At 53.7% G+C, this 13,387-nt stretch overlaps 2 protein-coding genes across 3 annotated transcripts; both read right to left on the bottom strand.

Annotated features, from left to right (window-relative positions):
* Window positions 1-4,199: 4,199 nt before the first annotated feature.
* Window positions 4,200-10,164, bottom strand: SPEF1 (sperm flagellar 1). 2 transcript variants are annotated; one of them, XM_082744502.1, is made up of 8 exons: window positions 7,718-10,164; window positions 6,390-6,501; window positions 5,894-6,050; window positions 5,673-5,712; window positions 5,478-5,538; window positions 5,146-5,272; window positions 4,927-5,030; window positions 4,200-4,669 (listed from the first exon to the last, which is right to left on the bottom strand). In XM_082744502.1, the coding sequence occupies exons 1-8, from the start codon at window positions 7,824-7,826 to the stop codon at window positions 4,345-4,347; spliced, it is 1,035 nt and encodes a 344-aa protein (XP_082600628.1). In that variant the 5' UTR covers window positions 7,827-10,164; the 3' UTR covers window positions 4,200-4,344. The 2 variants fall into 2 exon arrangements, with proteins under 2 accessions (XP_082600628.1, XP_082600629.1); XM_082744503.1 differs by having other exon boundaries at window positions 4,200-5,030; window positions 7,718-10,156.
* A 135-nt stretch (window positions 10,165-10,299) lies between these two features.
* CENPB (centromere protein B) lies at window positions 10,300-13,186 on the bottom strand. Its single transcript, XM_082744493.1, has one exon. It carries the CDS (start codon window positions 12,939-12,941, stop codon window positions 11,121-11,123), a length of 1,821 nt encoding a protein of 606 aa, XP_082600619.1. The 5' UTR covers window positions 12,942-13,186; the 3' UTR covers window positions 10,300-11,120.
* Window positions 13,187-13,387: the final 201 nt, after the last annotated feature.

Genomic DNA, 13,387 nt, shown 5'->3' with positions numbered 1-13,387 from the left:
TGAGGAATGAAATTGCTGGAACATAGCTGGGGCTATAATGTACAACTTTCTTGTATAATGTGTCAACTTAGCTATGGTGAACTACATTTCCCAGAATTCCTTTCCAAGCAGAGTGGGCCACAACAGACATTTTTACAGGAGATTTGGAGGGTGGAAGAAAAGCAGCGGCTGTATCCGTACACTTGCAAAATCTGGACAGGAGGTTTGCAACCCAGGAACTTTGTTGCTGATTGCTGGCACACATCGTTGACCTGGGATAACAGGCTGGCACCTACTCCCCCTTTCTCCAGATCCTCCTTCAGCTTCTTTGACTCCTGGGCCAGATAACAGAGGGCACCCTCCTCTCCTACAGGACACACACATCATCAAGTTTGGAGGTAGTGGGAACCAACACGAGTTCTAGTGTGCCATCAAAGGTTCCAGCTTATGCTCATGGATTCCAGCTTGTCCTTTCTCTCCCCCACTTTATATCCATCTTTCCTTCCCAATGGCCTGACTTGGGGACTTATAAGCTCCACCATCATATGTAAAACAACAGTATTACAGAGACTGTTTAATAGTTACCCAAAGCCAAATTCCTGTAACAAATGCTTTTTGCTTCTCCATTTAAACCCAAACTAATACAATAGCATAGGCATATGTTTAATTTCATATGAAACTGCCAAACTGTTTCCTGAAATGGTTGTACTCATACTCCATCAGCAGAGTAAAAGAGTTCCAGTTGCCTCACATCCTCATCAATATAAAAATTAGCAGTTTTGTAAAAATATGACACTGTGCAGACCAAAGCAGGGCAATGGGCCATCACTCTTCAGCCTCTGCTCTGAACCATGCCCTTGTAGAAGAAATTTTGCAATATCAAGATCACAAATGCACATATTCTTCATCCTAACAAACCCAGTTCTGGCATTGGTCATGCAGATATGCTTGCAAAGAATACCGAACTATGAATGTATGAGGTTTTTCACTTTTACATTATTGCTACTAATAACAGAAGGTTAGAAACAACTTTAATGTCCAAATAGAGGACTGATTAATTACATTTTGTACAGACAATAGAATTTTATATGGATTTAAAAACAGGAAGTTTTCAATGTATTAGTATAGAAAAATCTTGTATTAGTTGAGATTCTCTGGAGAAACTAAGGGGAGATGATATAGAGACAGATGGTATAGGTGATACAGATAGAGATTTATAAGAAGTAATTAGCTCATGTGATGAGTGAGGCTGCCAGGTTGCAAGATCTACAGAATGAGTCAGCAAACTGGAAACTAGGAGAGTCATATCCAAAGGCTGACAGACTCAGGACACAGGAAGAATTGATATCTCAGAGTCTAAAGGCAGGGGAAAAAGGCAAATCCTAGTTCAAAGGCCATCAAGAAGAAGAAATTTTCTCTTACTCAGGGAAGAGACATCCTTTTTATTATTTTCAGGTCTTCAACTGATTGAATGAGGCCCACCCACATGAAGATGAGCAATCTGCTTTACTCAGTCTATTTTTCAATTTAAACGTCAACCTCATCTGAAAACACCCTCACGGAATGTTTGACTAAATTATGGGCATCCTGTGGCCCAATTAAGTTGGCATATAACACTGGCTATCACATATCTATAAGAGATCATATTGAATGGAAATCAAGACACAGAACAGCATGGGTAATATGCTTCCCCTTTATGGTAAGAAAAAAAAAAAAAGGAGGATGCAGAATAACAATAAATATGCATATTTGCTTGTATTCACAAAAAGACATTCTGGCAGAATGTACAAAAACTAAAGATAAAAAAGTTAAGCCTATTGAAGTTGTGTGGGCACCAAGGAGACATTTTACTTTTTATGTGTGTCTTAATTATGTGTATTTTATCTGTTTAAAACATTGAGTAACAAAAAATTTTAAGTACCACTTTGCATGCATTCTTCTCTTCTAGGATTGTGAACACCAGGGGAGACAAATCATGTTTTATATTCATCTTTGTGTTCCTGGCATTTAGTATATCATATGCACTAAATAAACATTAGAGGAATGAATGAATTAATGAATGATCCAGAAGAGATCAGATTTCATGTGGGTCAGAAAGTGAAGAAGAGTGTGAGGATCAGTGGGGGAGAAATATGACAATGGCTGTCAGAGGGGAAGTTTGGGGAACAAGAGGGATGTTTCAAGAAGAGTTATAGGATTATAATGTGTGATATAACCCACTTTCATATTTATTCCCAACAAACATTCAATAAAATTCTCCATTGTTTTGGAAACTTAATTTGTAGGGTGTCAAATATGATTTTAGACTCAGGCATATGTGGATACTAGGAATAGCTGGGGTCAGGGGAGGAACTCAGGGAAGAGGAACCTCCAGGACTTGGCCCAGCCTCTGCCATGGAGGGAGCTAGCAGACTCTTGAGAGGGTCACTCCTGCCACAAAACCTGTATTCTGGGCCCACTGTGTCCCTGTCAGGCAGATCCCCATGCCCTACCCCACTTCCTGGTCCCCAAGCCCCTCTACACACCATTCCTACCAGCTCCACACACAGGAGTCTACAGGTGTGCTCCATGACAATGGATTCAGAGAACAAAACTCTGGAGACTCCAGACAAACTATAGAAGAATAATAGTGCTAGAGCTGGGGTCAACATGTGTGAGGGCTGGTGGTTAATTTGGGGAAGGTAGAAGATCAGGCTGAAGACAGTGTTAACCTAAGACCAAGCTGAGTGCAGGGAAGAGGCTCAGATCAAGGTCAGGAGTGGTTCTCAATTTTTATGTTTATTATTTTAGGAACTCAGGTGAACAGAATTGGACTGCACATACTCCTTAGTTCATGACACTCTCTCCTGCTTGTCTTTAAACAGCCCACTATGAACACCTATAAATCCACCACCTGCCCAAGGACTAAAACATTACAAATAACTCATGTGCATGCTTCTCGCCTCTCTGCCCTCTGCTTCCTCTCAAAGGTAACTGCTGTCCTAGCTTTTATCCTTTTATTGCTTTTTCCTCCTTGTGGTAGACAGCTTCTAAAATGGCTCCCAATTATCCCTGTCTCCTGGGATTCACACCCACGTGTACCTCTCCCCTTGAAGGTGGCCTAGAGCTCATGACTTACTTCTAATAAATAGGATACAACAAGTATGATAGCTGTCACTTCCATGATGACATTAGAGAAGACTGTAACAGCCATCATGCTAGCAGACTCTGTTAACTCTCTCCTTTGTTGGCTTTGGTGAAGTAAGCTAGCATACTCACGGGACATGACCATAGGGGAAGGAAAGGAGGGCAGCACCACCCAACAACTAGCAAGAAAGTGAAACCTTCAGCCCAACAGCTTACAAGGAGCTGAACCCTGTCGACAACCAAGTAAACTTGGAAATGAATCCTTCCCCAGTCAAGACTTCAGATGAAACCACAGCTCTAGCTAACACTTCAGTTGCAGTCTTAGGAGAAATTCTGAAGCAGAGAACCCAGCTCAGCCACACCTAGACTCTTGACCCACAGAAGATATGAGATAATACATGTATGCCCTTTCAAGCCACTAAGTTTATGGTAATTTCTTACATATGATAGACACTCATACAAGTTCTTTTCAATTATTTTCTATTACGGAGAATTTCACTATGAACATTGCTATACAGGTGTCACAGAATACAGAACACAAGACCTTAAGTTTCCCCTAGGTATATGCTGAGTATATGTGTAGGAATAGAATCGTGGGGTCTCAGAATGTTACCAGTAGTTGGTAAATTATTAGATTTAGGGTCACATCATGGCCAGACCATCTTGGTCAGGTTTGAGAGTCATAGAACCGTAGAACCATAGAATTAGGGGTCAGGCTGTGAGAGGAGCTGGGAGTCATAGGGAGGATAGATTTGGGGGTCTGTAAATGGTCAGGGTTGGAGGTGAGGGTGTGGCTACATTTGGAGAGAATGTGAAGACTCAGCTTGGATTTGGGTTTGGACAGTGTTGGGAGATACTGTGAGGGTGGGTTTGGTGGTCAGTCTGAAGCCAGAGTTAGAAGTCAGGCTGTTCAAGTGCACATGATCTAACCCCTGTGCTGTCATCAACCTTCAGGCAGTGGCCACCCAGGGTCCAGGTGCCCACAAGGTGAGACCCATTCTGGGCTTACAAGGCTCTTTCACTCAAAAGGGTGGTGGTGATGGTGGAACACAGCATTAAGAGGGGCAAGAAATCTGGGCAGAGAGAGAAGGTGGTCACAGGAAAGATAGCACAACTTCTTTAATGGGGGTAATGTGATCCCATAACTTCCAAGCATTCTCAAAGGTCCCCCCACAGGAGGGGAGGGTGATTGGGACAGACACAGTCCATGTCTTCCCCACTCCTGGCTGAACCCATTCCTCACCCCTTCTTCTCCATCTGCTGTGTTCTCCATCCTCGACTTGGGTCCCAGGTGAGCTCCCAGGAGAGGCAAGGATCTCCCTTGGCTGCCTGGGGCAACTTCCTCCCCAGCCCAGAGCACAGACAACTAGCCTGGATGGAGATGCCACTGTCTTCAGAGCTGGGCTGGGACCTGTTTCTAAGGATGTGGACCCAACCGGGGCACCGCCCCCCAAGGCCCACAGCAGGGAGCACCAAAGCGGAGCCCGTGGTTCTGGGCACTGCTTTGGGGAGCATTCGAGGTCTCTGCACGTGGCTTCTGGGTTCTGGAAAGCGGTCCATTCTCCTGACCCGGGTGGAGTGGAAGGAGGTGGCTCAGTCCAGGGGCTCTGCTCTGAAGGTGCCTGCCTCACTGACCCTCCCTCCCATACTCGCCCCCATCCCAAGGGAGGGGCGCGCCGGCTCCCTAGGAGACTCATTGGAGCTGCTGGCTCCGCCCGCCCATTGGTCAGTCAGTCAGTGGGTCGGTGGGTGCGTCGGTTCGCGGCGTCTGGGCTCTGGCCGGTACTAGGGCGTCCCAGCGTGGCCCGCGCCACGGCTCACCGCTGCTTACGCTCTGCCTGCTGGAGCCGCCGGGAGAGGTCGTCGATGCGCACGTTCTTGAGCTGAAGCAAGTGCTCCAAACGCCTCACCTTCATCTGCAGGACCTGGGCCGCGAGGCACAGAGGTGAAGTCAGCTGCCTGCTGCCCTCTGTCCCCACCACTGCAGTCCCTAAGCACCCAATGCCCCACCACCGCCCACGCCTTCCCAGTCACCGTCACCTGCACTGTCTCCTGCGAGGCCAACAACTCCTGCTCTTTTTCAGCGATCTGGAGGACGAAGCTTGGGTCGCCGCCCTGCACTGCCTGGCCATATCCCGGAGGCCGGGGCGCGGGCGGCCGGCCCCCCCTGGGGTGGGAAGCAGTTTAGCGGAGGCCTGGAGCTGGGGCCCCACTCTTACCCTTCTGATGCTCTTTGGCCAGACTCTCCTTCCCCCATCCCCTCCCGCCAACCCCGTTCCTGCTTCCCAGGAACAGTCTGTCCCCACCCTTATCTGCCAGCGCTGCGTTGGGGGATTACCAGACCTGGTGAGATAGGAACTCGGCTTTCTTACCTGACCTGCCCCCCTCCCTGGGGGTCTGGGGCACCTTCCCCTCGGGCCTTCTGGGACAAACCTGAGAAGAGGCAAGTGGAGGAGTTAGTCAAGCTGGAGTCCCTTTTTCCTGACTTCTCTCTCCCTCCCCTCCCCCATAGGTAGGACAGAAAGAAAGCTGCTCTTGGGAGGGAAGAAAAGTAAAGACCACTTTACCCACATCCATGTATCCAGTGCCATCCTGGGGAGCCAGCTCCTGAAATAACACCCCCCCACCCCGGGGGTTTACTGTGAGTTCAGGCTCGCTCTTCCGCAAGGAGCCCCATGTCTCTTCCGTGGTCCCCAAGGCCAGCCTCTGTTTGCCAAACACCCTCTCCCACATCTGTCGGCAAGGCGGGGCTTCCTGCTGACTGGAAGATACTCGGATGGGGCGGCACCTGTAAGGAGCTCGTGCGCTGCTTCCTGAGCCTCTGCCGCTCCTCCAGGCGCTGCCTCAACGGAATGAGCACTAACTCCACCACGCCCGGCGCGCATTGCGCGATTTTGCGCATCACATCCTCTGGTACGGAGAAGTTCAGTTTGTTCAGCACCTTCCTGGGAGACAGGCACAGGGATGGCGGACTAGGTCCCCAGGGAATGAACTGAGGGGCGCGGAGTAGAAGGAAGTGTTGCAACCCTGGGGGAATGAACCCGATTCTTGGCTTCCCCTTTCCTTGCCTCCTCCCCAATAAAGGAGTCCCTTGATTTTGTTACCAGATCCTGACTGTGTTGTCCCTCCCTACTCTGCCACAAACAGAATCCCAGCCTGGGCTTTGGAGGCCATGGGAGGTGTGTGTCGGGGATGGGGGGAGGCATGGTAGGGCAGCCCTTCCTGGGATCCCGGGGTCTGGGTAGGGGATGGAGATTCCAGTAGCGCACCAGGCATTTTGCTACCTGTTTAGGTGACCCCAGTTGCTGAGCTTCTGTTGGAGAGAGTTGGCAGGGACATAATTGTGCATCTCCACCATCTTGGGGAAGTAAAACTTGATGACTTCTGCGACCAGGACTGAGGGAATGGGAGCAGACATGGAAGGGAATAAGGAGGTAAGGGAAAAAGAGTAGGGAGAAGATGTGGATGGGATGGGAGAATCATGGATTGCAGAGTGGTGGGGCCAAGCAAAGAGGTGATGTGGAAAGGGAAAGGATGATAGGGAGGCAGGGGTGGTGGAAGAGAGGGAAAGGGGTTCAAGAAAGCAAGACCAGAAATCAGTAATCATCCTCCAGCATACCCCAGAGGAGAGGCATCCCATTCCCCTCAGCTCAGGCATATGAAAACTAGGGTCTCTGGTCCTCTAGTAGAGAATGAGTCTCCAAGAGAGCGCGTCAGGAGCCTGGCATCCCATCCTAGTCATTTACATGGAAACACACACACACTCCCACCACCAAAATCCCAGGAAAGAGTCACAGAGTCACACAAGCAGACACATATGATAAGATCCCCCTAGAGATATGCACAAAGTGTGTAGACACACAGGACACACACATGCCCATACATACACAGGCCCACATATAGCACACACATATACAACACACAGAGATTCACAAACACATACACAGATACATATTTCCGTCATTGAAGTTCAAGAGAGTCACACACAAGCACACAAACACAAGCACAGTAAGTCACATAGGCACCAATGTACTAATGTACCAGAGATACATACTTCTGTCATTAAATCTCAAGAGACACCCTTAGACACAGAGACACCTAAAAATCACAAAGAAACACATATGCACACAAGACCCCCTACCTGCATACAGGACAGAACCCATCAACAAACATATGAACATACACATGCGCAGACTCCCACAAGACAGATATATGGAATACAGCAAAGAACAAGTACACACACAAAGAAGCACAAAAACATACACAAACACACGTCTTATTAAGGTGTCAGGAGGGAGTCACAGACTCACACTGTTAGACACACACCATCATCACCACCACACATGCATAAAGCACAGAACAAGGGGACATACATATGGATACACACATGTTCCTATTCCCACAGACACACACAGAAACACACACACATATACACAATTAAAGTTCTAAGAGGTAGTCAGGCACCCCCAATACACACATACCCACACGCACAGAAGCACAAAGAGACATATGCATACAGACCCCCTACACATGTACTACAGGACAGAACGTGTCAACAAACACGGGCACACGGGGCATACACACAGGAGCGCACACATACTGAGGTGCACACCTCCATCACTGAAGTCCCTGGAGAGATTTCGCTTGGGCCGGGACAGAGGGATGTTGTCTACCCACAGGTACAGCTGGTGCAGCGCCTCCTCATCCACACTGCTCGCCATTGGCACCCTCGGCAAGGCAAGACCAGGCCGTTCCAGCCGTGCAGAGTCCAGCCCCAACTTCACGATCCCTCAGGCGCCTCTTCTCTCGCCACTGACAGCGACCAGACCTGCCTCTGCCTCTCTAACCCGAAGACTCTTCTCCCAGCTGGGAGCAGCCATATTGTTTTCTGAAACCATAGCAACTGTCCCCAGCTGGGCGGGGAGCAGGGGTTTCTGGGAGTTGTAGTTTTCTCCCTCTACTTACTCCCAGGCCCCAGCTTTGAAAAGGTGATTAAGTGGCCTTGTCTTCCCAGCATCTGCGCCAAGCGCCACCTGATCAGCCAAACTGGCCCACTCTGAAACCTGTCAGTGCCAACCAGGCCCTCAGTATCCCTGCACCAGCCTCCCCAGGGCTTGGATTCCCCTTCCCCATCCTTTAGTGATTAGTCCCAAGTGAAGGCGGCATCCCAATGTTTGTCAGCTTCATCTGGGCGTCCACTGCTAATCATCTGCTGCTTCCCAGCTGGATTGTGTGATAGGCTGTGTGACTGTGTCTTCTGGCTGGTTCCCTCCTCAGAGCTCTGTGCTATTAGGGCCATCAACACTAGTGCCCTTCCCAGCAGTGTCCTGGTAGGGCATTTAATATGTCCCCCAGATTCCCAGGGAGAATACTAGGGTTCAGGGCCAGTGCCTTGGGCAGGTTATTTAGCTCCTTAATCGTATTTCTCCTTTCTCGAAATGGGAATGGTTCTCGCCTATTTGTCCCAATAGGGTAATAGGGAGGAAAATGGGAAGGGTATTTATGGAAGATCTGCATTTGTATGGGGACTGGGGATATGGGAGTAAAAGCTGCAAGAGCTCCAGTAGACACTTCCACAGCCCCTCACCTCCTTCCCAGAGCTATCTTCCATGGGTTAGAAATGGATTTAGTAGCCAGTTCCATTTCAAAAGAGCACTGTTTGTAGTAAGGTTAGGGATATGGGTCCTTCCTTAGCGAAGGGACAAGAGTAGCAGGAAAAGAGGCACTTCTAGGATCAGCCAGAGAAGAAAGCTTGCTTCCACCAAAGACTAGCAGTGTAGCTTTGGCCACATTACTGGACCTTTCTGTGCCTGTTTTCACATGGTTTTACCTACCTCATAGGGATTCGTGAGCATTGAAAATGCTTAGCACAGCACCTGGCACACAGCAAGGGCCCTATTAACATCAGTTGGTGCTATCATTAATGAGATGACCTCAGTTCCAGCAGAAGAGGAGACACACGGAAATGATTTGCCTTGTTGGTATTTGAGGGAGGGGCCATGTTCAACAGGGAGAAGACTATTGCTCCAGCCCCCCTTACTCTGGAGCAGGCCAGCGGCGGGGGGTGGGGGGGGGCACTGGGCTTCCTTTAAGGCCTTCTGGTTTCCTCCTCCACAGCTCAGATGGGGTGGGGGAATGATGGTAAGGGGAATCCCAACTACGTTTTGCAGTCCCTTAGTCCTTTAGTTTCGTTGTCCTCAAGGACTACAGGGGAAATCTGAGTGCCAGAAGTCTGGAAGACCAAGTGTGGAATTGTCACTCGACCTTTTTGATTTAAAGTCATACATAGTGACCTTGCCTTTCTAGAAAAGACCACACCCAGGGCAGGGAGGGGACAAAAGACGACTTAGATATACCCCCCTTAACATTCCAGGGTGGAGAGAGGAAGAACTGAAAGGAAGTGGTGGGGAGGGAACCACAGCAGCAACGTGCCAGCCCCAGTGGAGGTGGGAAAACCGGTTTGGCCCAGAGCTGAGCGGCCTCCTCAGGCCCAGGCCTCCCCCTGGCTGGAACCACTGGGGCCTGAGGGCCTCAATGAGGGAGGGGCTGGGCCATGAAAGGAGAAAAGGGGTAGGATCAGCAGAGACACGAGGCTTCACCTTTGGACTGGGGTGTCCCCAGCCTCTTGGGGGTGCAGTCTGTCCCAGGAATTTTATCTTCCTCCTGCCCCTGTCCCCAGGATGGCCACCAGGCTTGGAGATGCTAATCACTGAGGTCTAAAGGGCTCCCTCTTACGGCATTAAAGGTAGACCAAGGGATGCTCTGTATGTCCCTCCAGACTCTAACCTGGACCACAGAAGTTGCCCCAGCACCCCTTTTGCTCTGTCCTCTGGGCCCACTCCTGCAAGGACCTTCTTTAATGGGCTTAACAGGCCTAGTTCCCAGTTTAACTTTGTCCAACAGGGATAGTTGGCTCCCTCCCTCCTCTCCTAGCTAACTGACCCCAACTTCTAACCCCAAAGCAGTGCAAGGCCCAGCTTTCCTCAAACCCAAACAGGTACACTAAAGATCCCTTCCTCCCCAAGCCTAGATAACATTTAGATATGGAGGTGGCCCCTCGCCCCAGTCAGGACTTGAATTGTGGCTACCCTCTCAACACTTGGTTCCATGTCCCGCGAGAAAAAGGACCAAAAGGAACCAAGAAAGGACGTGTTCCCAAGACAGACGCAAGCCCAGACCATGAAGGATGCACCCTTGGCTGTTAAAACGTTCACCCCCACAAAAGGGGAGTGGACGGATTTATTGAATTCAGACTGGGAAAGGAGTAGCTGGATGGCTGGACTACGGGCCCAGCCCCAGGCCCCCTGCCCAGGATAGGGCCCTGCCAGAGAGGGAGGAGAGGCATGGGGCCTGCAGCTAGCCACAAGGAAGTGCCCACCATCACTCCCCTGAAGGGCCTCTTGGGAATCTCCAATCTGGAAAGAAAACCAAGGGCCAAAGTAACCTGGACTGGGCCAGAGAAAGGGATTGGGAAGATGGGGAAGCAGGCAGAGGCAGGCTCAGGAGCCTGCGGTGAGTTAGACTGTGCTTCTCAAGGCGGCCCAGGGGCAGGGGTAGGGGGCTGCCAGCCTTGTGGGGGCCTAGGCTGGACCTTCCTCTGGAGCCCTTCCCAGAATGGCTTTGGGGTCCCCCCCACCAAAGACCTGGTGTGGACGGCAGAGGGGAGAGGCACTCTCCGGCCGGGAGCTTCCAGGGCCCACCCCTGGCTGCTCCTGGGGCCTAGTCCACGGATGGCACGGTGTGGTAGCACCGGACAGCTCCCCACCTGGTCCCCCAAGCCCGGGGGGCAAATGGGGAGGAAGGAGGACTCTGAGAAAGAGGCAATAAGCAGGCAGTGAGGCTGACCCCAGCCCTGGGCCCTACCGAGGTGGCTGGGCCCGTCACAGGGCCCGAGGAACATCACTAAAGAATCTGGAGCTCCCCACTCTGGCTCCATCCATAGCGGCTGCCCGGAGAGTCCTCTGCCCTGGGCTGGTGCTGCCACATCCGGGTCGGGCACGACTAGGCCCAGTGGCTCAGCTTTGATGTCCAAGACCCCGAACTCCCGCCTGCCTGGCGTGGTTCTTCCTGGTCACATGGACCAGATCATGTTCCAAGTGAAGGATGTGGCTCTGCACTCGGTCGTCAATGGGGAAGGAAGTCAGGTACCTCTTGACCATAGCGAAGTAGGCCATGGCTTCCCCAAAGCTGGGCACAGGCACCTCATCACCATCCTCCTCATCGTCTTCATCATCTTCATCCTCCTCATCATCCTCATCTTCCTCCTCTTCCTCACTGTCAGACTCAGAGTCCTCTTCACCCTCCAAAAAATGGAGGGTAGGGCACTGGGCCTCCTCTTGGGCACTGTAGCCCCCGAAGCTGCCACCGGCTTCCACTACCCCCTGGGCCCAGTCCTCAGCCTCCAGCCCCTCAGAGGAGCTCTCTTCCTCCTCCTCCTCCTCCTCCTCCTCACTGTCATCCACATCACCCTCCTCTTCCACCTCCTCTTCCTCCCCCAACTCCTCTCCTTCCGCCCCTTCCTCCTCCTCGCCTTCTTCTTCCTCTTCCTCCTCCTCCCCTTCACCCTCCTCCTCCTCTTCCTCCTCTTCTTCTTCCTCCTCTTCCTCCTCCTCCTCTTCCTCCCCCTCACTCTTGAGGGCAGTGGTGATGGTGGCATTTGGGCCACCCCCGAAGCCAGCCTCCCGGAAGCAGGCAGCTATGTCCGAGGGCTCCACTGCCTGCCAGGCGGCAGCCACAAAGTGCAGGGCCTCCATCAAACCTAGCTGCAGGCCTGAGCGATCCTGGCCCTCCAGCGCGGCCATGGCCTTGAGTAGCATAGCCTGGCGGTAGTGGCCCTTCACCTGTTGGACCACTCCCCGCTCCAGAGGCTGCACCGTGCCCGGAGGGAAAAAGGCCAGCTGTACGTGTCGCAGGCCCGAGGTATCCAGGGACTGGGCAGCCAGGCGACCTGCCAGCAGCAGGACTCGGCGAGATTCTGCGGCCATGCGAGTGTCCAGGGCCTTCAGGTACTTGGCCAGGGCCTGGGTGGTGACTCCACCCTTGGAGTTAGCGGTGTAGTCGCAGGGCAGGCCGGCTTGGCCTGCGCGGGGCTTGGCCGACTTGCCGGCCACGAGTGGGGGCAGCTTCTCGCTGCCATCTGCGTTGGCGCACAGCAGGACACTGAGGCGCTGGGTGGCCCTGCGCGCCCGTCCATCGCTGCCGCATAGCCCCGCAGCCTGGTCGGGGAGGAAGTCGTACCATAGACTCGTCTCGATGGCGCTGAACACGTCCTGGGAGGCGTAACCCTCGGCCACAGACGGCGGCTGCTCCTCCCGAGCGCGCCAGCCCGTCGAACCCCCGCCACTCCCCTCCGAGGGCACCGCAGGCGGGCTGGCGGGAGCCGCTGGGGGCCGGGGGGCGGCACTGCGTGACCGGGCGCGGGCCACACCGCTGCAGGACACCACTCCGTGGCGCCGGCGGAAGCGGTCCAGCCAACCGTTGGAGGCGGTGAAGTCGTCCATGCCCAGCTCCTCGGCTATACGCAGCGCCTTCTCCTTGAGGATGATGCCCTTGACGGGTAGGCCAGCGGCGCGGATCTGCTGGAACCAGGCGATGAGCAAGCCCTCGAGCTTGTCGTAGGGGGACAGCTTGTTGGTTTTGCGGCAGGTGGAGGCCACACCGTACTTGCGCTCCGACGCCAGGATGGCGCGCTTGTTCTTCAGGATGGTGCTCAGCGTGGACGGCGGGATGTTGAAACGCCGCGCGATCTCGCCCTTGCGCAGGTCCGGGTTCTCCTCCACCTCCTGGATAATCCGCGACTTCTCCCGGAACGTCAGCTGCCGCCGCTTGGGGCCCATCCCGGCGCGCCCCCCGCCCCGGGGCCCGGCGCCACCGCCGCCGCCCCGGGGCGGGGGGCCCGGGCCCGCGGCGGGGGGCACCTGGCGGCCTCTCCCGCGCGCCCCGCCCGAGACAAAGCGGCTCGCGGAGCGGCGGGCGGGGCGGCGACCCGGCCGGGCCGGGGGCACCTTCGGGGACGCCGGCGGGCGCGGCGCCGGGCGGCGGGCGGCAGGCGGCGGGCGCGGGCGAGGGCGGGTGGCGCGGGCGCGGAAGGCAGGAAGTGCCGCGGCGCGGGGAGCAGGGAGCGCGGCGAGCGGGGCGGAGCGGGCGGAGCGGGATCTCGCGGGAAGCGCGGGGACGCCCGGCGCCGCCTCCCCGCCCTCCGCGCCCACCCCTCCTCCCCGCTGCCCCGGGCCGACCGCGGGGGGGCGCTGCGGCCTGCTGGACCGGCCGGTGCCGGCGCGTC

Source organism: Mustela nivalis (assembly GCF_964662115.1).
Source record: "Mustela nivalis genome assembly, chromosome: 8".
Classification (NCBI taxonomy): Eukaryota; Metazoa; Chordata; class Mammalia; order Carnivora; family Mustelidae; genus Mustela; species Mustela nivalis.
This window is presented reverse-complemented; position numbering and strand designations above follow the sequence as displayed.

Excerpts from the sequence above, each read along its gene's own strand:
- CENPB (XM_082744493.1), bottom strand. The coding sequence starts at position 12,941 with ATGGGCCCCAAGCGGCGGCAGCTGACGTTCCGGGAGAAGTCGCGGATT.
- SPEF1 (XM_082744502.1), bottom strand. The coding sequence starts at position 7,826 with ATGGCGAGCAGTGTGGATGAGGAGGCGCTGCACCAGCTGTACCTGTGG. Across the intron at positions 5,273-5,477 it reads CAGGGAGGGGGGCAGGTCAG|GGGGGGCCGGCCGCCCGCGC; the intron begins GTAAGAAAGCCG and ends TTCCCACCCCAG. Across the intron at positions 5,031-5,145 it reads CCTCGCAGGAGACAGTGCAG|GTCCTGCAGATGAAGGTGAG; the intron begins GTGACGGTGACT and ends CTCGCGGCCCAG.